The 26,462-nt window shown below is 39.5% G+C and overlaps 1 protein-coding gene across 1 annotated transcript; it reads left to right on the top strand.

The window, feature by feature from the left end:
• The first annotated feature begins 704 nt into the window (after positions 1-704).
• Positions 705-26,089, top strand: tmtc1 (transmembrane O-mannosyltransferase targeting cadherins 1). The gene is made up of 12 exons (XM_054627123.1): positions 705-760; positions 854-1,021; positions 3,300-3,413; positions 6,690-6,833; positions 9,103-9,211; positions 9,496-9,598; positions 14,126-14,261; positions 15,497-15,641; positions 15,865-16,002; positions 18,966-19,088; positions 22,826-22,903; positions 25,366-26,089. Exons 1-12 carry the CDS (start codon positions 705-707, stop codon positions 25,489-25,491), a joined length of 1,440 nt encoding a protein of 479 aa, XP_054483098.1. The 3' UTR covers positions 25,492-26,089.
• The last annotated feature ends 373 nt before the right edge of the window (positions 26,090-26,462 follow it).

Genomic DNA, 26,462 nt, shown 5'->3' with positions numbered 1-26,462 from the left:
TGTTAAAAGCGTGCCACATGCACTTTCGGTGATTTCTGGGCTAGGCCCCTGTGGAGCAGTTGGCCACACGGTGGGATCAGAAAGATCGCATTTTAGCTTTCAACGTCATGATGCACTCTCCAAAATAACACGCCTCTTCCAGTGCAGAATAACGTGATAACATTGCACTTCTGTCCGTCCTGGGAGAAGGACGGTAGGTTTTTTTGGGGGGAGTTTTTTCTGTGCCGATGTGATGGTCCTGGTATAGAGGATGTCGTATGTGTACAGATTATAAAGCCCTCTGATGCAAATTTGTGATTTTGGGCTATACAAAATAAATGTAATTAAATAACATTGAAATGAATAGAACAACAGTTCACATAATCATGGAGCAACGAATTAGATTTTGACAAAACATGATTTTGATCATAACTCGAGTTGCTAATTATGACAATTTCACAGTAATGTCTAATAGGATAAAATGATGAAGTGATGACATTTCGGACAGACATGGATGTAAACTGCTACTTGATTGGTTGAAGGAGCCAAAAAACTGCGAGGCAGTAATCCTACTTACCATGTAATTTAAGTCAAATGATATGGCAAAAAATGGTGAGATGTTGTGTTTTTATGGGAAGCAACAGCACCCACCCATGTTTAGAATGTGTGCACCCATGGGACCTGGAGTGATTTAGGTGAAAGGCACCACCAGGGTGTGTAACGTTATGTCACAATGTTTTGAGGAGGCTGTGTTGAGCGATGACAGTGACTGTAAGAGGATGTAGGACGGCTGTAATGAAGAACACTTTTTTTGTCTCTCACCCTCCTGTCTCCCCTCACTTACATCCTCCCTCCTCCTCCTCTCCTCTTCTAGTATGGGTTATTGTATCCTGGTGGCTCATGGCCTAGGTCGACTTTGTTCGGCGGTGGGCCGTTGGGGAACCACAGTCCTCAGTGTCTCCATGCTGCTGCTTCTCCTGCTCTTCTCCTGGAAGACCGTCCAGCAGAACCATGTCTGGCTCTCCAGGGAGGCGCTCTTCCGGTAAGGAGAGATAGTGTGTGGGGGGGTGTGTGTTTGGGCATCTTTTACCATCCTGTGGGGACATAAATCTGATTACATAGGTACCATGTCGTGAATTGTCTTTTTTGGGAGGAACAAAATGAGGACCATTTCATGCACGTAAGCCTGAAGTCCCCATATTGTAATCATTTTTGGGATGAAGTCTTGGTTTAAGGTCATGTTCAGGTTAGATTAAGGTTTAGGGTTATGATCAGGCTGGTAGTGGTTATGCTTAGGGTGAGTCTCCAGGGAATAAATGTAAGTCAATGTAATGTCCCTAAAAGTCACAAAAAACACGTCTTCGTTACACTTTTGTCTTTTGTGCTACAAGACAGTCAAAATATGGCAAAACATTTCTTATTTAATTGCCAGTGTAGCATGTGGTCCCAGTACTCTAATGACAACTATTTGCTCACATTCAGGCTCATATCAGCAGATTTTCAGTACTAATATACTAAGTGGTGAAGACATTGCTACTTTGGACTGAGCCTAAACAAAAAACAACAGGAAGTTAGTTATTCTAATTTGGCCCATTGAATTGGCCACCCATCAAGTCACAGTCAACAGTAGAAGCAGCTGGGACACACTCATGGAGGCAATTAAGGTAACTCAAAGCTGCCCTTAAATCCAGCATCGTTTACATCCATGTTTACTAGCTTGCGGTTTTCTTCCCAGTCTTTGTTGGTGCACTGCTGCATTTCTTTCAGTATTACCGGCTACTGTTGACTGGTGGAACAGTGTGAGAACATTGGGAGGAATTTGTAATGCATCACTGGTGCATAAATGTGCATCATTGTGCTCATGCACAGAACAAACAAATCCTGGACTTACACATGAAAATATAATATGAATCAAACTGCTCCATCGCGCTACTACAGGTAGATAACGGGAACCTTTAAAATTCTGTTTGGAGTTGTAACTCAGTAAATTCTGAACACAGACCCATGATACAAATATATATATATTCAGTGTGATTTAATATATTAAGATTCAGTGTCATTTGACTTTTTGATATCTATAAAGAGCTCTTAATGCTCCTTATTCCCAAACTAGCCGGAATTAGTCAAATTAGTCCAGTCATAGTTATCTGATTTATTCACTGGAGGGCAGATATTATAAGATGTTGACAACCTGCAATAGTACACTCCAGATACAGCTTAACAATTACATATGGACTATTAAAAATAAACATGCACCGTGTAAAATGCTGTTTGGAAGCTGCCAGTCTCTTTTTATAATGGTTGTTGTTGTTTGTGGTAATAACTGTCAGCAGACTGCTGTCATTATTTGTTGATTTGTCATTGGTACATACAACAACACAATGTGTTTGTTTTATTGATGTGTGTTTGTGTGTGTTGTACTTGTCTTGTGAGGACATAAATGTGATTACACAATGGCATGTCCCCATAACTTTAATCATTAAATTTAGGGTGGAGACTTGGTTTAAGGTTAGGATTAGATTAGGCTTTTATTAGTTAGGATAGGTCTCCAGAAATGAATGTAATTCAATGCAATGTCCCCAAAAGTCCTGGGGAAGACATTATATTGACAAAAACATACTGTGTGTGTGTGTGTGTGTGTGTGTGTGTGTGTGTGTGTGTGTGTGTGTGTGTGTGTGTGTGTGTGTGTGTGTGTGTGTGTGTGTTGTGTGTGTGTGTGTGTCATATAAGTTTAACATGCTGTTTATTGTTTGTTAAATTACTATTAATCAGTTGATTTATTTATTTATCTATCTATCTGATGGCGTCCACATTATGACGTCTCTGGCTCTTCCCATCCATGACAGATGAGAGTGAGACAGCAACAGTGAAATTATAAAGCCTTGAAGTGATTTTTTTCTCCCACCTTTCTTTCATATTCCAGTCAGACCTGCAAATGTTAGAGGACTGAAACTGTGTGTGTGTGTGTGTTTGTGTGTGTGTGTATGTGTCATATGTATAGTATGTGTGTATGGGGGAAAGTCAATTATTGCTAATGTTTGTGTGTCCACAGACAGGTACACCCAGTTAAAAAACATTGAAAAAAAAAATCAAATTTCAGATGGAACGGATAAAATAAAACAAAAAATAGCAGAACAAGCACCTTTCAAACTCAGAGATCCAATGTCAAATACAAGGACGTCATTTAAATTACAGGAGCACCAGTGAATTCATAGAAAAACAGGAGATCATTGTGGCTGTGATTATTTACATAATAAATAAATTATTTAGATAATCACATGCCTCCTCCTCCCTATCCCTCCTCTTCCTCCTTGTTTCAGCTCTGGTATCCAGACTCTGCCACACAATGCCAAAGTCCATTACAACTACGCCAACTTCCTGAAAGACAGCGGCCGGCACCAGGAGGCCATTCACCACTACACCACTGCTCTCAGGTCTGACTAAACTAAAGCGCTCTGACTGTGACAATCCAACACTCTCTAAGTCACACAGTGTGTTGTCAAAGTTTTTTTCCTGTTGCTAATAGAACTGTTTCATTTATGTTCCTGTTTCATGTCAAACACTCTCTATTGGGTCACAAAGTCAAAGTGTCCTTCATTTAAACCGTGGGTATGCCCTGTGGCTACCCTAAGCTTCAAATCATATTGCAAATGCTACAAAATGTTGAATTGACACTGTGTGCTGCTGATCAGTTCAAGAGCCTCTAGTCAAACATTAGGAAGTGTCCAGGGAAAACTTTCAACAACAAAAAAAAAAGCATTCATTCAGCAGTCAAGAATCTCAGAATCCGTCCTAGGAATCAAGTTGAAAATTGGAGGTTGGTAATCTTGAGAAGCTAGCAAAAGAACGCTATGTTTTTCCTGTACCGATGTGAGGGTCCTAGGACAGAGGAATTGGCATGTGTACAGATTGTAAGACCCTTAAAACCCAGTCCAGTGTTGCAAACTCCACTCCAATGAAAGTAGCTACAGCACTAGTTAGAAAAGTGCTAAAACTAGCAAGAATGTCGCCAATCGGCAACACTGACATTCGGGCGGATTGAAATGTTTGGACAGGCTTATTACAGTCATGGAACAAAAATATCACTGATGTTTTTGAAGAAGATTTCCAACCCTACTGTTAAGCTAACACTTAAAATACTTCTAACTCAAAGTTATGTGTGAATGCAGCTTGTTTTTACATAACATGAGGCTGCTCTGTTGAGGAACAAATTAATCTGTGCAATCGTGGAGCAGCTGTACTTGCAAGATTTATTTCTGCAAAAGTTTTGTTTGGTTGTGGCAGACCTAAATTGTTGTTTCAAAGCCACATTAAGCCTTTCGCTGAAAGGACCTGAGGACCTTGATTAATGTACTTTTATATCCTACAGAAGGTCCATCATGATTAAGTTTCACCAAAACAGTGTCTTTTAAAGAGCATCTCTCCTGCTGCTTGTTCATGTGTGTGTGAGAGCTCCTGTCGCACACTGACTAAGCACCATCAGGTCAGAGCCAAAATGCCACAGCTAGTTGTGTATGTAATCATGTGACTGGGGACTAGGTATGTCCTTGTGTGTTTAAGAAAAAGGAATAACAGGAGCCTTTTCCTCTTATCTAGCAAGATCTAAGCCTCCTGCCCCATGAGAGTAAGGCATAAATGCTCTCTCAGCACTGACATTACTGCTAATGTGAAACCATCAGATCCCAATTGTTTCCATTGCTTGTATCCATCTAATCTGTAATCTACTGGTTTGACACATTTGTGTTGAATCAAACAAGCAGAGTTCAGTCAAAATGTTATGAAGTTTAATGCAAATACAGGAACATAGTATATTGCAAATTAGTTACACAAAGCTTGAGCAGGTTAAATTACGTAGCATAGACAAGAAAGAGGCATTGAAGATAGGAGGGTAGTTCACACTTGTTTACACAGATAAGGTGAACATGGAGTGAAACTGAAACATATATTTTAATTTTAATTTTATTATTTATTTATTATCTTAATCTGTTTCTCTGTACTTGAGCTGCTGCAACACCCAAATTTCCCCCATGGGGATCAATAAAGGAATATCAATCTAAAGCACAAAATGTGGATTAATCCGTTGCTGAAAATAGTCCCAAAATATAACCTCTTTCAGTGACCAGTGGTTAAAGAAATTAGATTGAAGTAATGAAAGTGTACAATTCTGAGTTTTTATAGAACCAATGAGCTTAAAGCTGACTGACACAGACAGAGAGACAGTATTGAGGGGCCGACTGTTGGTTTTGGTCTGTACATGTGTTTTATAAATTAACGTCTTTTTCTTTACAGTCAAAGGTAGACCGACAGATTTTATTTGATAGGAGAGTTTGGCATTGTTGCCTTATAAACTAGATCGTTTTTATTTACAATTCCAAGAATAAGATGCGTTTTTGAACATTTCACCCATTTACAAGAAGTAAAATGTGTTATATAAATATTTGGTTGACACGTATATATTTTTGACACGTATTTGGCACATAATGGATGGCCACGAACTCAAGGTAACTGTATGTAAAATAAGGCAATATTATCGGACTTCTAAGCAATCATGCACAATATACTGGGTTTTATCTAACATACACATATTGTATTGCATTACATACACTCTAACACTCTGAAAGAGTGTCCATTAGGTGTCCCTGTCATTGGGGAGACTTCCTGAGGAACCAGAGATGTGGCTTCATGTGTTTCTTCTAATGGTTTCACCTCTCTTCGGTCCTCTCTTCGGATTGGTTCATCTGGAATCTATTAATCTGTGTATATGTGTAGAATTTTAAACCTCAGTTTTTGATGGTCTTCAGGCCTTGGCCAAAATGTTGGTGCTGTTAGTTGTTTTAACAGAGATATGTCTTTAAAGAAGATTAAAAATAAGGGTTGCCAATTATAGGGCTGAAAAATGTAAGGAACATATCCCAATGTTCCAAAATAACTTTGTGACGTATATTGCCTGCATTTGTGGTCTACATAATGTTGAGCAAAAATACTTTTGACTATGCATAGTCAAACTTATTTGATTATATACCAATACAATCAGATCAAATAATGAATAGTTGATGTTATTGAGGTCCTCCTAGAGCAACTAAGCTCTGTTGTTGTTTCACTCGCTGTCTCTCATATTTAGTTGGCCAGTTACTGAGGTTGTGACCTACTGAACCAAACCAATATTATATAACTTACTCATTACCTAACTAGCAAATGTTAGCAAACAGACTCTCGCTGCCTTAGGACCCCCAGGACCCTAATCAGCCCTTTTTAATGGCCTGGATCCATAAGCTCTTTTATTCTTAGCAAAGGCATGTGATCCCCTTGAACTATTAAAAAACATTTTCCATCAGTTTATCCATCTTCTTTGCGGTTGGTGCAGTTTAGTATCTTTAAACTCATAACAAGTTCAATATCAAAGATATGCATACATATACAATGTAAAAAAGTATTTCAGATGTAAAACATTTCATTAACACAGTTTTGGCATTTTTTCTTGTACTTGTTCATGTATGACCATTCCAGATTTCAAGACTTTAGACCAATCTGAACCATTTTTGTGGCATTTTTCCATTATACCGAATATAGTCTTTTGGAACACATGGGCTAAGTTAACGAAAACACAACAATTCTTAGTTTCAAGTAATTAGGCACTAATGAAATGTTGCCTAATGTTGCTGTCCTGTCTGTTGCTTTTCTCCCCTCCTATTTTTCTCCCCTCCTATCAGGTTATTCCCTCGCCATGCCAGTGCCATGAACAATCTCGGCACTCTGACACGCGACCCAGAGGAGGCTGAGCGCTATTACAGGAAGGCACTGGACACCAACCCCCAGCATAATCGAGCTCTCTTTAACCTGGGAAACCTCCTTAAGTAAGACACACAAACACTTTAAAGTGACACCTAAAGTGAAAGATGGTTGGAAAACAAAAGAATAGTAAAAGAACCCACTTTTGATCACACATTACAAAAGCTTGACCATCACTTTGTGTAATGTGACAGAAGCTGAAGATACCCCTCGCAGGTGGACACTTTGCTTATACCATGTGAACAGCTCTTGAAAGGTTTCTAGTGGAAAGGAAGGTTTTGTTTTTGCAAAGCTCTCCAATGTGCTTTCAAAATTGACAATGACCCTCACAGCTGGACACAGTCTTAATGGTTCCAACAGCAACTTTGTAATGGTTGCTATAAATTATCCTCTTTTTACCTCGGCTCCCCAGTATGATCACAACAATTCTGAATTTCTGATGGGCAGAGGGAGGTTGCTCTGTGTGGACGCAGTCTCTTCGGGTATCTAGGCATTTTGGATCTTGGATCGTTGGAGCTCTGGTGACAGTGTTCGGCTTTCTTTGGTCATCTTCTTCTTGGAGGTTCAGCTTGAACAGTTTTCTTCTTTTCCATCTCTCTCTCTCTCTCTCTCTCTCTCTCTCAGAGGTGACGCTGAAACATCTCATCAACGCCTTTTGTAGCTGGCTGAGTCACTATGGCATCTTTTCAATATGGATTTTCATTCTAAGGTCTTATGTTAAATGACAATTTTAACTAGAAAATTTCGCAAGAAATTTTGACTGTGCGGCTGCTATTGCCCGAAGACGTTGCATATATTAACAGTTCTGAGACAGCTGTATCAATGGGGTTCATTTAGGGTTAGTTTGGGGTTCATATAAGGTACATTTGAAAAAAAGACGTGAGTCCAATCGCCAAGATATTATTATCAACAGAGAGAAAAGACGTTGATATCATTTTTTGTGGTGTTTGAGATGTGACCAAAGGGGCACTCCTATCACTCCTCTCATCTCTGTTTTTGAGATTCATAGGACACATGTCTTCAGAATGACAGGCAAGAAGGGAAGTTGAAGGGGTCAATCCAGAAAAATTGCAGGCAGAACAATCAAAATCCAATACAGGGCTCCTGTGGGTCAGTGGAAGAGCAGGGTCGTCCATTCGACCCATTCGACCCATTCACACACAGGTGACACACCTGTGTGTGAATGGGTGTGAATGATGTCATGTATTGTTTAAGTGCTTTAAGTGCACTTAAATAGATACAAAATATATATTAAAAATTCAAGAATTAACTGAGGCATGGTTGTATCTGTGCCCTTTGAATTTCTGTTTAACACCTCTGGGAACGTGTGCATATATAAAAATAACTAAACAGCAGGACCTTACCAAATGATTAATTTAAACTCATAGACCAAGGCCGTATGCAGGGTTATAGAATCAATGAGGACCAACAACTGAAAGGGCCATACATTTATCATACAAAATTATATGAAAAATAATTTTGTTAAATTATATATGCCTTAATGATGCAGAATCTTCGATTCATGGTGTATCAATGTGGATACAAACAGATATGTTGAAACATAGCCTCAACACTCAGATAGAAATGAATGGTCAGCGGAACATGTGGTGGTATTAGTCATACTGGATTCAGAGACTGCAGGGCCTAACAATACTAAGACTCAGTATGCTCCCTAAATGGAATCCTGACACTGCACTGTAATCTGTAAGCTCTTTATACAGCTGTGGAGTTTTTTTGTTTTGTTTCGTTTTGAGGTTGTGTACTGCCCTGAGCTCAGCTTGCTCTAATAGAAAATAATGAAAATGAAAATAATCTGAAATGAAGTCCATTATTACGTTTCATATCTGTGTGAAGAGTGGAGTTTCGAGAACAAATAGACCAACTGAGCCATCAATCCTCTGCTGCAAGTCCACGACAGATGTGTGTGTGTTTGGTGTGTGTGTGTGTGTGTGTGTGTGTGTATATGTCTGTATTCATGCTGTTTCTTTGGTGGACATGAATAAATGATTACAACTGTGTGTAATTGAACAACAACAAGCCTGTCATCAGTGGTTTTAATGAAAGTATAGCATTCTACTGCTACTGATGATCTTGATGATGGTAGTGATCATTATTAGGATGATTGTGACAATGATGATAATAATATGATTATGATACTGTATTATAGCTCCTGGGCATGATTATGATGATGATGATGATGTTGATGATAATAATGTTTATAATGTTGATGATGTTTATGATGATGAGAGTATAATAACATTGCATGCAGCTGCTGGTGGTGGTGATGATGATGATGATGATGATGATGATGATGATGATGATGATGTGTTCTAGGTCCCAGGGGAAGGAGAAAGAGGCTGAGACTCTGCTGAAGGACTCCATACACTTCGGTCCACATTTTGCTGATGCTTACTCCAGTCTAGCATCCCTCTATGCTGAGCAGGTGAAACATTCACAATGCACTAAAAAACTCTCCCTCTTTCTCTCACACTCAAGCACATAAAGTACATACCACACTTGACCTTGCAGCCTGGAGGCATGTTGTAACTCATCACTTCTCAATAACTCCGGACTCAAATTAGCTTTAGCTGTAGATGATAAATCTAAGCAGCAATAAATCACCATCAGAGTAGCCTGTTCAGTTGTTCATACCCCAGCTTCCTGTAACCTTGGTCTAGTTCGTTCCTGAATTAAAACTGTATTCATTTCACCTGCCGTCTCCCACAGAAACGCTTTGCTGAAGCCAATGAAGTGTACCTGAAAGGAATAGAAAACTGTCCGGACAGCTCTGACCTGCATAATAACTACGGAGTGTTTCTGGTGGATACGGGTGAGTTGAACCTAGAGGCTCTCTGGCCCTGGGGCTTATGGTCTTCTACTGCATAGACATACATAAGTTTACCTTAACAAAAGCATCAACCACTGCCAAAATGTTCAGCTCATACTGGATTTTTTCCAAGAGGGTTTTTACTGATGAGATATCGCATATATTTATCTTGATATAATCCCGACTACTGACCATTAACAATAAATTGCCCATTTTCCATAGTTTACTTGAAATTTTAATTCCAGGCAGCCTTTAGCACGCTATGAAACCAACTTGCCAGATAATTAAAACTAGTTTTGCGGACATTTGATCTGTCAGTCTGTATGATCATATTATTGAAAGAACTGTTTTTTTGTACATTTACAGTTGTCACTTTATTAGATCCACCTGTCAAATCTATTATAAGCGCTCTGCCATAAAGTTTACTTTTGGAATGCCCATTATGTTTAGTGGAAGTTTTTACACTGTCATTAAGGTGTGGCAAACGATCAGACGGACACAGTACGGGTTTTTATTCAGCCAAATCAGTCTGCCTCATTAGCATACAACTAAATTTGTCCCTTAAAGAGGTAAATAAAACTGAACTAAATAATATAACTAAACTCAATAATGACAAAACTGGCCTTACTAATGATGCATGAAGGGAAAATATATACTGGCTTGCCAAAGCATTTTACAGACATGAAGGCTGGAAAAAACTATTACTAATGTAAATAAACAATACATAGACAGTTTGCTTTTAATTTAATATTAACTGTGCAAATTGATTACAAAATAAACACAAAATACTCAAACGGAAGACTCTCTCCCAAAATATTTCTGTGGCAGGTGTAGTCCAGGGCCCAGGTGTAAGCACAGTCATTGCCTCAGATAACCTATTACCTGGTGGAGGCCAGGCGTCCCCTCCACCTGCTGCACGAAAACTCACAAGAAAGAAATTATTTTATTTATGTATTTATACATTTAACAGGGGCAGTGCATAGCTTCTTATCTGTTCCAGAGGTAGCTATAAACTATTTTGTCATCTGTAGTCCCTGGGCACGAAACAGAGTATGACATCTTTGTTAAGAAAATCAACACTGTATTATTAAAAACACAATTACAAGACAGTAACTATTCACTAAACAACAACAACATCAGCAACACGACAACAATTATAAGATTTCACAACATTAAAACACATAAAGTGTTTGCGTGATGGGTACATGATTATATTGAGTTTAGCGATGATTTCATCTTGTAAATATAATCAGTAGGGCAGCAACACTCTTTTGTATACCTTGGTACTGAGCTCTAAAAGTGTGTTGCTCTACTAGATAAGGCTGATTGCACAGTAACCTCTTTTGGTCGTCCTAGTTGTCCTTCAATTATCAGAGCGCAATGATATGAACCATCACTATGTACACTAAACCAGCACCAGCATGTCACACAAAGCTGTAAGATTTTAGGAGATTATACTTGTGGATGATGTTACAATGATGTGTTATTTTTTCAGCTTGTGATTCAGTATGAGATGTATGAAAAAGTCATGAACAGTTTTGCTAAAGACACTAAGATTGACTTTAACAGTGTAACACACCTTCTTTACATCTTTCCTAAAGGACAGAGTCAATAAGACTGCACTGATATTTAAAAGGTGCTGTTTTAAAAGAGTCCATCAGAGATAGGGTTATCAGAGGTATCTGACACAAACATCCACTTAGACTCAATGATGACCTGATTAGAATTTGTTGGTCCAAGGTCAAGGTTACTATGACTTCACAAATCCCATTTTCGGTCATAACTCAAGCATTCAAATGCAAATTATGACAATTTCACACAAATGCCTTTCTTAGGGTTCTGAAGCCTTGTCTATCGCTGTGTTGTGTTTCTAGACTTACTTGTAGGATAGCAGTATACAAGAATAGTTGTCTGAATTGCATTGAGTGTGTCAGCTGTACTTTTTTCCCTGCATGGTCGTCAGAGGATTTATTCCACAGCAGCAGACAAAGAAAACAATAGCACTAATGGGTAGATTAAAAGTGATCTTTCAACAAAGTTCTGATCTGATCTACTGATTGAGACAATTGGGAGGAAAGCAAGGTTTAAAGTTTGGTGGCCACCAGCCTGCATCACATCCTATCCTCTCCTCTAGGAACTATGCAATAACTTGATTTAAGATTTGACATTATACAATACAATACTATGACCTAATGTGTGTAATGCACATAAAGAAAATTTCAATAAACATAAAAGTGTGTCCCACACTTACTCCCAGGCCACACTACCTGGGTAAGCAGCGCAGATAAGTCTTTCTGTGGACAGAATCCCTTCCTTTTTTTAAACAAGGCTTTTATTCTGAGATATTTGCAGCACAGTGTTGTGGAAAATGCAATGACCATAAAAGAGTAACCCCTTTAAATTATTGATTGTTATTATTAACAACTCAGGCTACTACTGAATTATCGTTTATTAGAAAAAGATATTGAGATATCTTAAACTTGTGTTAACCACACCCTATTTGAGGCATCTAACCAAAAAAAAACATTGACTTTGAGGGAAATATTAACTCATTTTCAGGATTTGGGACTTATTTTTGCACCACTCTGTTAAATGGTGTCAAAGAAGAAAAAGGTCATTTGTCATTTTCTCATCTTACAGAAGCCAAATGCACAATCTCATTTGATTGGATTTCTATAAACCCTTCACAGTGTTTCACATAATCCAAAGTGGACTGCTGCTCGGGGGCTTTTTAGGAAAAGCATGCACACTCAATTATCTTGATTACTTTAAAATAACTCAAATTAATCTGATTGCATGGAAATGTATTGACCTTTATGGAACTACTTTACCATCACCAGCCTGATTCATTCAAGTCAAATTTTGAACTTTAAGCCCAACTTTTTAGCTTGTTTATTAAAAACGGGCCACAAGTGTCATTTGCATGGAATTTAAAGAAGGTAAACACAGTGGTCGGCCATAGGTATTGGCCCTACACTGCAGGATAAACTTTTCAACAAATACTTCATAGAGGTGCAGGACTTATATTAAGCAGTGAAAATCAAGGCCACAGAGAGAAAAATGTGAAGGAGAACGTAAAGCGCCTCAAAACTAAAACCGGGGAACAAATCAAATCATTACTATGATATACCGCAAGGTTGACAGTCTTGGCTGAATAAATAAATATTTTGGGGGGGATGACTCAATCTAAGGGGTGTATTCATCTGGATTAGTCCAAGTCTATGTAATGATGAAAAAATCCATATTCTTTGTCATGATAAAATTCTGACAGATAAAAGACTTTGGAACTACATTAACTAATCCAAATGGAGCTGATTCAACAGCAGGGATTAAAGAAGTGATTTTAAACGTGATCAGCTTGTTTCTGTGTGGACTGTTTTGGTAGTGCACACTGCTTTTCACTAATCCCTATCACAGTATGAACTGAAGGATGAATGAGAGACAGAATTAGTTGTAAAAAAAAAAAATCTGTCTTGCTTCCTGAGTAAGTAATTGCGGTAGTTTTACAAATCTAATGTTAGCGTCACCAACAACTAAAATCTCAGGTTTCTCGGTTCAGGGTTTCCCTTGTCAAATTGCAAGCCTGACTGGAGGGTTGGGCTAACTGTTAACGACCTGTGCAGGTGCGCTGAGCGATTGATTCCTGAGATGATGCATGAGTTGGGGAAGGGCTGCTTGCATTGGTTGCTGTGCCACCACAAAAATGGCCCCATAGAGGCTTCTCAGGGCCAGTTTTACGCTAACTTTAAATTAAATCCTTTTGAATAGCGTACAAGTGTCTATCACAGAGTGTAAAGATCTTCCCACACCACCACGGTCAAAGCACTACTGTCCGTGTCTGGTGTCTTTAAACACTCAGATTACTTCAGAAAATAAACCCTAACAGTAACTGACGTGCATGTAAAAAATCTCTGTTTTATTCTGTTGTTGCCTGCAACAGTGACTCCAGCTGCAAAGCTAAGAACTGATTCTTACTATCCTTATGAAGATTTGTGTGACACACAGTATTTCCAACAAAATAACTGCTATTTTGTAGTAGTCCCATTTTTGTAATTCCAGTATGTTTCAGGCGAAAGCATATCTGCTGGAAAGGTAGTGAATCAATCTAAAAAACTTTTGTTTGAATGTAGAATTCATCTGTTCAATACTTCACCAGTAATGTACAGTATGAGAAGCACTTTACCTGAATTTATTCTAATGGGACATGATGCCAGATGAAGTATGAATGATAATCTTAGTATTATTGTCATCATCAAAAACCCTGAATATTTTACAACTCTGTAGAATAAAAATGAGCAGAAGTAGTTTTTCCAATTTAAAAATATCTGATCACATATATTTAATAGATATGTCTAATCTTTCCTTCCTTCTATCTCCTGCCTCACTTCTTTTACTTCCTCTATCCTTTTTTTTCTTACTCTCCTGCATGTTTCTTACTTCTTCGCGGCCTTATTTCTCTTCCACCCTTGTTCATTTCTTTCCTCCATCCTCCCATTTCCTTTCCTAACTCTTTGCTCTCATAATCCTCAGGAGAGGGGGAGCTGGCAGCCGCTCACTACCAGCAAGCCGTTAGACTCAAACCAGCACACTACGTTGCCATGGTAAACCTGGGCCGCCTGCTCCGATCATCCAATGAGAACACAGAAGCTGAGTCTTGGTACAAGAGGTGAGTAAATCCTTGTTTTTTTTCTACTCAGGGAGGCCTAGAGCCAAAATATTGATCAGCCACAAGACTGCTGCTGTGTAGCGTGCACGCAATAAACAGTGATACAAAATGCAGCATTGAGTTTCAAATTCAGTTTCTGTCAAATTTCAGCCTACCTCGGCCCTGAACACACAGACAAGGTTTTGATATTTAGCTTTCCATTTAACTCCTGGCAAGAAAGCATGTATTTCCCAAAAACGTTGGGTTGTTTCTTCAAGGGGAAGTTTAATAGTGCTCTAGATTCAGATAACTCAAATAAAATAAAATCTCAATCTGAAATTTTTTCTAAAATTCTTTTCATTATGCTGTCTTATTTCAAATTTTGAAATGTGAAATGAAACATTTAAATGTAGATGAATTTTCATTTGATGACCCTGGCTGTGTCAAACAAGCTGACCAACAACCATTGTCATCCTTGGGAGAACACTTTTAACTCTCTGAAGCCTTTTGATGATTTATTGGTGTTACTGAAGTTTCATAAAATATATTCGCTTTTGGAGGATACCCTTTGGTCTAGGAGTTAAAATTAAGTTTATGTTTTTATTGAACAGTTAATAACCGCGCTGCCTCTGTGGAGTTTTAGCTCCTTACATCTACAAGTCTTAACACATTTTTTAAATATTAATATATGATGATAAATATGAATAGATGTATCCAAATGAAATCAACCAAAGCCTTGTGTTGTGTTTGTTCATTTACATTACAGTGAGGATAACAGGCAACAGTGTTTATGAAAAAGGTAGTCTAAGGTCTAGACCATGATTATAAGCTCCATGATAACATACCATGACATCAGATCCCGAATCACCAGACTTTAAAACAGCTTCTTTCATCTGACTTCAAAACCCCCTAATTCATTGGGGCGGCTGTGGCACACGAGGTAGAGCGCTCATCCTGCAACCACAAGGTTGGTGGTTCGAACCCCTCTACAATTAACATGCCGATGTGTCCTTGAGCGAGACACCTAGCGCCAAGTTGCTCCCCGGACGCTTCTTAGCAGCCCACTGCTCCTCTGGGCTGGGTCAAATGCAGAGAATTGTAATTTCCCCATTGTGGGACTAATAAAGGATTAATTATTATTATTATTATCCTCCACCCTCCATATATAATTGTTTGGTTTTGTTGTTGTTTTCTTTCCTTTTTAGCAAATTGGGACCACAATCTAAATTTGGTGACCTTTTGACATTTTCTTGCAGGGCGCTGCAGGTGACGAGGAAGGTGGAAATCCTGACTCCGCTCGGAGCTCTGTATTACAACACGGGCCGCTACGAGGAGGCCCTGCAGGTGTACAAAGAGGCCGCCGCCCTGCAGCCGGACAGCACCGACATCTGGCTGGCTCTGGTGAACGGACACACACTCAAAGACTCATTAAATCATGGAATCATGGAATGCCAGAACATCCGTGTGTGTGTGTGTGTGTGTGTGTGTGTGTGTGTGTGTGTGTTTGGAAAAGCTGCCATGGTGCAATGTTGGATATTTACCAAAACAACATCTGACTGGCCTCAAAAAATTGTTTCTCACACACACCACAACTACCCACTCACACACTCTGTTTCTGTCCCAGGCTCAGGTTTTGGCCATGGCCGGGCGTGCCAAAGAGGCAGAGAAGATGACCATGGACATCATATCCAGAGAAAGCGGCTGTATCGAATGTTACCGCCTCCTGTCTGCCATCTACAGCAAGCGTGGCAACTACACCGAGGTGTGTGTGTATGTTTGACTGTACATTACATTACATTACATTACAGTCATTTAGCAGACGCTTTTATCCAAAGCGACTTACAGGGAGTGTATTCAACATAGGTATTCAAGAGAACTACTAGTCACCAGAAGTCATAAGTGCATCTCCTTTCTTAAACAAGCATCTCAAAGTATAAGCCAGAGCAAAAGTATAGTGCAGAGGCAGATTACTACGAAAACAATAATTGCAACAGACTAATCCGAATATAGTAAGTGCTACAAACTACTACGAATAGGATAAGTGCAGTAAACAAATACAAATTCAATAAGTGCAGCGAACTGATACGAATACAGTAAGTGCAGCAACTAATACGAGTGCCATAAGTGCTACGAGGAAGGCTCCGGGTAGTACTTCCTGAAGAGGTGAGTTTTCAGCCTGCGCCTGAAGATGGGCAGCGACTCTGCTGTCCTGATGTCAGTGGGGAGTTCATGACTGTAGATGTGTGTGTCTCTCAGGGCCTCAGTGTCTGTTGCTCGGAGGTCAGATAACTCACAGTTAGGAATGATAAACTCAGCGGGAGATGTTTTTAGCTCCAACAGTTACCGTGGAAACTAATCACCTCTGCTGTACATCAGACCAGCAGCCATTTGCTGGCGAGCAGTTGCCGCTTATCCTCCCACGCCAGTCTATCACCACCATCATTACTTGTGCTTCTGTGATATAAGTATGCAGATTGTTCACACTAGAAATCTACAGTTTGATACAATGCCAGTATGCATACTAATAGCACTGCCAGTGTGGTACATAAATTCAGAAATAACACATTTTTGTTCAAACTGCCCATTAGGATATGCATACAGTTTATAAATATCAACTATCTCACTGTTTAATCAAACTGCAGAACAAATCTGGACAGGACCATGTTTCACGAAAATATGCTTATGTAAAGTAAAGTATTATCAGCAAAATGTACTTTAAGTACTCAAAAGTAATAATACTATGCAGAATGGACCTATCAGTGTAACTTTATATTGTACTGTTTGATCATCATTACTGATGGCGCGTTTGGGCTGTGCTTATTTGAACTACCTTATATACCTTTGCGATTTTTATCTTAACAGTACATAATATTTTACAAACTGATCATGTTTTGTATGTTAAGTCTTTATCTGCAAAGTAATTAAATTGAAACACTCAAGAAAAGTGCATCAAAATTGTACTTACAGTACTTGAGTAAATTAACTTAGTTTCTTTCCAACACTGACCATAGCAATGAGCTTCACTGTCAGTCAATGATGTGTAAATGTTATTGCTAATACTACTGCTAGAAGCAAGATGTTTCTAGAGAACAGAGAATTCAAAGAGACTTGGATACCTCTGTGTTTCTACTTCAGCTTCTTGACAAATACACACATCTGGTTCAGTTGCTCCGACTGGTATTCACACCATATGTGCCCAGTGTTAAAAGCCCAACTTACTGACAAACCTGACAAACCAGTGCCATTTTCCCATTAAGTCAAGCATCCATGCTGTCTTGTGCAACATGTGGCCTAGTGACCACTAATCTGGAGTCTTGTCATCACAGTTATGTTGCCAGCTTTGGTGCCAGCACGGAGCGACAGACCATGTCCTGCTCCATGTGCTCATTGAGCGTACCTGGCAACCCGCACTGTAGCAGGAGATTCTGCACAGAAAAGCTGGGTGGGAGGAAACACTGTTTTTCATAAAGAAATAGTTCCACCATGTAACTCCTTCTAAAACAACAAATTTACATTTTTTGTTTGTGTACTGATATAACAAAACAAGTTACCACAATTTAATCCGTGGACTTTAGAAGTTTGGTAGGTTAGAACTTTACACAAAGCGAGGCTCGCATTTCCCCCCCTGCTTCCAGTCTTAATGCTAAGCTAGGCTAAGTATGCCCGTTCTCAAGCTTTGCAATTAACGCTAAGATATAAGATATCTGATCATGTCACTCCTGGTAATATAATCATACTTTCCCTACCACAACTATTACGTTAACTCGCTCCTCTCAATCTTCTCCTTTGTAATAGTTGTAGACTAACTGAAAGCCCTGACACACCAGGCCACCAGTCGGCCTGAGGTCGGGCCCTAGGTGATAGTCTGTGGCCCTAGTCTTTGTGCAACGTTTGGTGATCGGCCATCGACCAATTGAGGACGTTGTCCACCTGCTGGAATGGGGAGTTATTTCCTCTCACTCAGTTGCAGGACATATGTGTGTAGATGGCCATTTGCTTTAGTCTTTGCAGTGTGTCCAAGTGCAACGTTTCCCAAAGACAAGGTGACTTGAGGCAATGCAAGAGTCAGACTTTGTTTCTGCCGTTTGAGAAAACAAGAGAAAATGAATACAGACACAGTTGGGTCAATTTGCCATGTTTGACATTTTCCCCCAAGAGAGTATCTGCAGCTTCTGGGCTTTTTTCTAAGAATGCAAATAAAACATTGTCAGTATTCGGTCAGTCAGTGTGTCCCATGTTTTTGGGGCATTGGGGGAAGGTTCAGCTGGACTACAGTGGAAATGAAGCAGGGATACACTGCTTCTGCCACTGTAGCCCCCAACATCATGGAGTCAGACACAATTCAAAAAACACCAATCAAATTCTTTAAATCTGTCAGTAATAAAGCTGTAGCTGCAGTCTGTAAGAGACGGGATTAAACGACCGCTCTCTTCATCGCCGTACTCCCCAGCTTTCTCTCCAGCTCTGCTTTTAATCAGTTTAGACTTCCTTTTCTCTGCATTGTCTGCTTCTTCTTCTTCTCTTCCCTCCATCCCTGACTCCTTCAGAGGCCTTCATGGTTCAAAGTATCAGATAGTCAAGGGGTCTTTTTGTAGAGCCTGCTGTGATTTCTGTTCTAAACCAGCAGTGACAGTCCCAGCAGGAAGCACACTCAAACAGCAAGACGATCAACTGTAAGAGAGAGGGACTTTTAGTGTGAATGTTTATATTCGTGTGTCTGTGCAGGCGCTGGATGCTCTGGACAGGGCCCTGCAGCAGAGTCCCAGTGATCTGACAGTGAGAGCAGAGCTGTACTTTTCCAAAGGAAATCAGCTCAGGGAGATGAACCAGCTGGACCAAGCTTTCGAGGTACCGCTCTTTTCTTCCTCCAAACTTGCTCTGTCTCAGTCTCTCTAGCCAGGTATCCATCCAAATGAGGCACAGATTTGAACCAATATTAGGTAGCATCTAGAGTGGCTTTCTCATTTTGTCATCCTGCATAGTGAAATTAGTGGCAAATTGCTGAACTTCAATCCCACCTTCATTCACTGGCACATTCACCCACTCCTCACACATTTATGTTCATCATGTTTACATATTTTCATGTATTGAATGTATCAGAACTAAATGCTTTAACCTCACTCAGGCCAAAAGGAGCCGACACTTGAAGGGTCACACCCTTGATCTGGTTCTGTACAATGTTCTAAGGATATCTGTATGCCTGATCACAAAGCAGGTTTATTCCATGTGGTTTTAGCCCAAATACCTGTTATTCACACTTCACCTATCCTCTGCCAGGTTTTTCACTCCAAGTCTGCTGGCAAGTTTTTAGAGCTTTTTTACCACTCATCCTCATTTTAACTTGGAAAATGGTCTCCTTGGAACAATCCAGCCCTAGCTTAATGAATCCATCTAAAATGGAAAAAACAGGGTTACATGTGTTTTATGAGAACTTATTTTAACAAACCATTCTCCCTGACTTTTACTAAGGGAATGGACTCAACCCCCTTACATTTTACTAACACTTCTGCTACTACTTTTCAAAAGATCTGTCGGCACACTCTAAACCATGTTTGGATTTTTGGAGGAAGTTTCTGGAAGGCACTTTTCTGCACAGGGAGGTGGAATGACTTCTTCAGAAAAAGGGCTTGATAGGAGAGCCAAGAAACAAACCAAGGATAGGCCACTGAACACTTACAATAATGATGTAGTGGAAACAAGACAGCAGGAGCCAAATAAGCCATCTCAGGTCACAGCATCTTTAAGGAGAGTTTATACAGATGACGTTGTGTTATTTCCCTAGTATTATCACAGTCTCCAAAAGAGCAAAACAAGCACAAAGCAAGCAGCCTGAGAGATACTTTGAAGTGCTGTTTAAACTGGTTCATTTTAGGATTTTTTTTTGTGGTTTTTGTCTTTTATTTTTCAGAGCAGATAGTCTGGCTGCTGATTCAAACATCCACAGCCCTGCTCTAATCCCTGCTGATAAGAAGCATAAATAAATGAGGTGCATATGTTGAAGGTTTTATTTACTGAAACTGTTACCATTGCTACATTTGTTTATTAATCATATTTTGGCCTAAAAAACTAAATTTCAGCATGAGGCTTGATGAAGACACTAAAATCCACAGGAAAGATGAAGTAAAAGAAAAAGAGCACAGTGGTCAGAAAGTGAACTGTTTTCATAAGGTTTGCAAAAGGCAAAGGTTTTTCATCTTTATGGTTTTTGATTTTTTTATTCAGAGTGAACTCATTAAAGCAAAGCACATCTGTGTTAAAAAATCGAAAGGTAGAGGATCAGCAGTCCCTATGTTGTTCAAATAAAATTATTTGTTCCGTACAGGTCAGTGTTGACCTTCGTGGTCTTCTATATGTAGAAAGAGGAGATACTTATCCACACCAACAAGATGGTTTTAGTGTATACGAGAACCAAGATACACTTGCAGTTGAAAGCCCTAACTAACACTAAAGTGAAAAATATTTTAGGGGGTAAGACTGGGTCACTTAAATACATTCTTTGCATGGGTGAGAAGCTGCTATTACAGTGGGTACGGAAAGTATTCAGACCCCTTTAAATTTTTCACTCTTTGTTTCATTGCAGCCATTTGCTAAAATCGAAAAAGTTCATTTTTTTCGCATTAATGTACACTCAGCAACCCATCTTGACAGAAAAAAACAGAAATGTAGAACTTTTTGCAAATTTATCAAAAAAGAAAAACTGAAATATCACATGGTCATAAGTATTCAGACCCTTTGCTGTGACACTCATATTTAACTCACATGCTGTCCATTTCTTCTGATCCTCCTTGAGATGGTTCTACTCCTTCATTGGAGTCCAGCTGTGTTTAATTAAACTGATTGGACTTGATTAGGAAAGGCACACACCTGTCTATATAAGACCTTACAGCTCACAGTGCATGTCAGAACAAATGAGAATCATGAGGTCGAAGGAACTGCCCAAGGAGCTCAGAGACAGAACTTTTTGGCGTTAATTCTAAGCGGTATGTGTGGAGAAAACCAGGCACTGCTCATCACCTGCCCAATACAATCCCAACAGTGAAACATGGTGGTGGCAGCATCATGCTATGGGGGTGTTTTTCAGCTGCAGGGACAGGACGACTGGTTGCAATTGAAGGAAAGATGAATGCGGCCACAGAGATATCCTGGAAGAAAACCTCCAGAGTGCTCAGGACCTCAGACTGGGCCTTCACCTTCCAACAAGACAATGACCCGAAGCACACAGCTAAAATAACAAAGGAGTGGCTTCGGAACAAGTCTGTGACCATTCTTGACTGGCCCAGCCAGAGCCCTGACCTAAACCCAATTGAGCATCTCTGGAGAGACCTGAAAATGGCTGTCCACCAACGTTCACCATCCAACCTGACAGAACTGGAGAGGATCTGCAAGGAAGAATGGCAGAGGATCCCCAAATCCAGGTGTGAGAAACTTGTTGCATCATTCCCAAGAAGACTCATGGCTGTACTAGCTCAAAAGGGTGCTTCTACTCAATACTGAGCAAAGGGTCTGAATACTTATGACCATGTGATATTTCAGTTTTTCTTTTTTAATAAATTTGCAAAAATTTCTACATTTCTGTTTTTTTCTGTCAAGATGGGTTGCTGAGTGTACATTAATGTGAAAAAAAATGAACTTTTTCGATTTTAGCAAATGGCTGCAATGAAACAAAGGGTGAAAAATTTAAAGGGGTCTGAATACTTTCCGTACCCACTGTATATGTGAATACATTCTATGTAATGTGTCCTCTTAATTCCAGAAAAACACTGAAACCAATAGTTGAACATAAAGTTTAACTAGAAATGTGCTCTCAGTTGGGTGCAGATCTCTGCCAGCTCTCAATCATCACTTATGACCCACTACACGGGAGTGACAGTGTCTGTATCTGCAGAAACCCTGTCCTCTGCCTGGATTTTCTCTTTCCCTCTTATTATGCTGTGTTTCTGGGTGTCAGCAGTGGGTGTGAACTCACCAGCCAATAACAGTGCACAGGTGAGGTTGGGACTTTCTAAAAATTTAGCGACCAGGTCACATTGCTGTCTCATGGATGTATGAAGAGCTGCGTGTCTGCGTGTCTGACCCAGAGCGGGGATGAGACAAACAAATGCAGGCAGAGCTGCCACAACATGGCAGAGTCAGGCAGACAGGATGAAGCGTTCGCTTCAGTTGCATTTACTAAAAATCTGGGAATGCGGCACCTTCATGCAGGGTTGTGTAGAGGTTTGAGTTGTGTTTATTTGTGCTTTAGAAAATAACAGTTGTGATACAATCAGAAAATGATTTATTTCTCTGATTCACTGCTGTGTTCTCACTAAAACTGCCCGCTCTCTTTATTCACTTTCTAGCTTGCTCAACCACTGCTCTCTGTCTCTCTCTCGTCTCTCGATTTATTTTTCACTTCTCTACTATGACAGAGAGCTAGACAGCTGTACAAGATACAATATTTGTGATTATCCTGATAATGAAAACTTGATAAGGATCTTCCCATCCCTAAATACAATACAAACCATGTTGTTATTCCTTGAGTGGAAGTATGTGACTGTCCCATAAAATATGACACTGACTAATCTGTTTTTCTTTTCTCCCACCAGAGCTACAAGCTGGCTGTCGAACTCAAACCTGACCAGTCCCAGGCCTGGATGAACATGGGAGGGATTCAGCACATTAAGGTAGCAAACATAAATTAATTTCTGAAGTCAAGACAGAACAATACTGCCATTCTGTGGTAGGTTGAAAAAAATGGCTTAAACCAATCCTCCAAGCTCCCTATTGCTCTTTCTAAAAATACCAAAAAGAGTTAATGTCATGATGTACAGAGACAATATTTATTTATTATTATTACACTGCTCCTGAGCTGCCTGAAACGGCTCCTTTGAATTCTCTCCTTCACTTCTGTAACTTTATGAGGTCACAATGTTACAGAAGTGACATAAAACTCCTTCCTGCTAGTTTGGCCTTCAAACAACAAAAGAGAGAGACAAACTGAAGCTCCGGAGGAAGAGTTTTTTTGAAATGTGAAACGTTGACCAATTAGAACAGAGCGGGCTAGCTGACCAATCAGAGCAGACTTTGCTTTCTGGAGGGAGGAGCAAGCGCTACAACGGAGCATTTCAGAGAGAGGGTGAGAAGAGGTGCTGCAGGACAGCCAGGATGAGAAAAAGAAGGAGGATTATGAGCATTAACGCATGTAAACATATTGTAACTGTAACTTGAGATAAAAATATGCACCCAGAAAATAGCATAATAGGGCCTGTTTAAAATACACAAATACAATTAAGTTTTTTATAATTTACAAATTCATTATCCTAAAAACATAATGAAATGACTAAACAGAAAATAAGTAGATAAACAGTCAAATGAATACAATTAATGAATGAACAAAGAATATGATGATGTGTACAATGAATGAAAATAAACATGACTACATGTGACCAAGTACAATCAGTTTGGATATTGTCACCATTATTTCATTAACTGATTTCAAATTTATCTGGCCTAGAAACATCAAACTCATTCACACCTGGAAATGTATTGTTTTCACGGCTCTGATGGGCAGATGTGAGGTTAAGATGTTCAAAGTGGCCACAGTTTTGTTCCTGCATAATCCAGATTATCGATTTAAAAAATAGTTGCAGTTTCTTGCCTGCGCACTGGCGCCAACAGGTTTTCCGTGTGAAGCGGACACCATCGCAAGCGGTTACTACGTTTTTTTCACAGTGGTATGTTGAAGTGCGAAACTTTAGATATTAAAGTGTGGTTGTTTAACAGGACAATATGGCATAGTTTATTGCTCTTAGACTGCGATTTGTGTCAAATACAGTCTAAAAGAGAAACAGACCTTTGTCACTGGTGTAAATGTTTTCGCTACCAATCAAGTGAAAATGGTATATAGAAAGTGTTGGGTCATAATTCTCGCAATACCTACATTTCCTGAAGGCAACGGGGTTGAGGAAGCCTTCAGCCTTCATTGTTAGCTGTCACTCATGATTACCCGCCCCTCTCATTTGAAGCCATGATCAAGGCCAAAAGTCTGAAACCAAAAAAAAAGTATTTCACTCTTAAAATATAAAATGAGCAACTGAAAATCGGAACTATAAGACCTCAAATATCAAACAATATATGAAAGTGAAAAAATGAAAATAAATATTTTATTCAAAACAATTCCAGAATTTAATCAGTTATATTCAACCCAAAAAAACCTTTTCCTTCACTTATTTTTATTTTGAATACATTGTTGTATTTTTCAAAGTTCAAGACCAAAACTTGTACTTTCAGTTTTAATTATTTTTTTCCAAATGATCAAGACTTTTGGCCTGGATTTGGCCTCATTAGAGGTTTGTCCGTGAACCATTTTTCCTTGTCTCCATCGCTTTCTCTTAAACTGAAACCTTATATTTGATGAACTGTAGAGGTATTTAGTAGGGGTATTGTTTCTCACGGTTTAACAGATCATTGTAGTCAACGATTGTTCCATACACATACTCACACTCAAAATACTTACACAGCATGTGACAAGCATTTCCAGGCTTTTTGAGCTCATCTTCTGTGACACCTACAATATCAGGAGACACTTTCGATTCCTTTTCACTCATCATTCATTTATTTCCTCTGTGACGTTAAAACACATTACATGAGCAGTCAAAACTACAGTATGTATGCTTCCTAACTATTTTTAGGGCTGACTAATTCTAAAGACACTCTTTCCACTCAAAATCAGATTTTGTGAATTACACATAGATGTCTAGTGCTCCCACATTTTTTTACATAGTTTCAAGAAAAATCTATCTTGTATTCTGGGCAATACAGTATTATTAAAATGTTGTTTTGGCCATTCAGGACCAAGTTTTTTCTATACATGCTTATTTACTCACAATCAATAAAAGCTAAAGGAAATAAAGATCAAATGTGAGAATTTTTTTTTTATCATTTATGTGTCAGATGAGTAATTGTTTAATCTACTCCTCATACCCATTCCTAGTATTTAGGAGTGATTTGTGCATCAACTGGGTTTAGATTAAACACATCTTAAATAGTAAACTGCAGTTAAGCTATTGACATGGCAACAGCCCAAGTTCATTCTGGATTGAACACCTATTGCCGCATACATGTATTGTTCTGTATGTGTGTGCAGGGAGACTATGCAGCAGCCAGGATGTACTACCAGCGGGCCCTGCTTCTGAGCCCTGCCTCCAGACTTCTAAAAGAAAACTTGGCCAAGCTGGACCGGCTCGAGAGAAGACTGACAGGGGGAGCGTAGACCACCGCGGTTCTCCAGACAATGTACTATCCTGGGCAAAGATAAGGGGAGCAGGGCACAGCCAAGCCCTCAGAAGCCCAAACACCAGCCACCAGGCAGCTGGATAAAACACACCCGACCTGGTTACTAAGAGCAGCCTTAGTAAGAGCAGAGGACAAGGGTGAACTTGTCAGGTCTGCAGCATGTTTGGAGGTGGACAGGGTGATGAGTCAAAGAGAACGAGCCGCCTTTCCTCCGGCAGGCAGAAGGGATTGATTCATCTTAATCAAGGGAGTGAACATCACAAATTGACATTTGTTGAATTATTCTTTAGGTCTATGTGAAGGCATTTCCTTTATGGCACCTAATCACAGATTGTAATTCAGCCCTCTGTGAGAATTGTTCATGTATTTACATTAGTGCAGTAGGAGTGTGTGGAAAATGTTATTATTATTATTATGAAGGAAATGAGCATGGGAACAGTATGTGTATCAAAATAATCTACGCTCAAAGTCTTAGTGGTCGGTCAGCATTGACCAAGAAGGAGTCAAAGTCACTGACCAGGAGTCAGTTCAAGGCCACAGAAAAATCAGAGGACAGTCACATCCAACACCAAACCATAGGTGGGACATTGAAATACAAGGAGGGTTGGGAAAGCTGCTTTGAAGATGTAGTCCATGAAGATATAGGATAGTCTTCATTGAAAGTAATTATGGCACAGAAACACTAAACTCAACTTGAAAGAAAGTTTATTAACAGGACAGGTCAGCTGTCGTTCCCACTCTCTCTCTGCTCCATACTGTCAAACCAGCCCAGTTGCTTGATTCTCTCCAGAATCAGAAGACTGGGAAACACTGAGTGCAAAATCTGCACACATGTAGGCATTTGGTTGTGCTACTTGTGCAATAACCGCCTGCTACTGCTACTGTTGCATACCTTTTGAAAATGGCTGCGCAACCCAGACGCTAGAAATTCCATCAAGGTTTAACTGA

This window comes from Anoplopoma fimbria, unplaced genomic scaffold (assembly GCF_027596085.1).
Source record: "Anoplopoma fimbria isolate UVic2021 breed Golden Eagle Sablefish unplaced genomic scaffold, Afim_UVic_2022 Un_contig_7867_pilon_pilon, whole genome shotgun sequence".
NCBI lineage: Eukaryota > Metazoa > Chordata > Actinopteri > Perciformes > Anoplopomatidae > Anoplopoma > Anoplopoma fimbria.
The sequence above is the reverse complement of the archived record's forward strand: the minus strand, read 5'-3'. Positions and strand labels throughout refer to the sequence as shown.

Excerpts from the sequence above, each read along its gene's own strand:
- tmtc1 (XM_054627123.1), top strand. The coding sequence starts at position 705 with ATGTCACAATGTTTTGAGGAGGCTGTGTTGAGCGATGACAGTGACTGT. Across the intron at positions 761-853 it reads GACAGTGACTGTAAGAGGAT|TATGGGTTATTGTATCCTGG; the intron begins GTAGGACGGCTG and ends CTCCTCTTCTAG. Across the intron at positions 15,642-15,864 it reads CCGACATCTGGCTGGCTCTG|GCTCAGGTTTTGGCCATGGC; the intron begins GTGAACGGACAC and ends TTTCTGTCCCAG.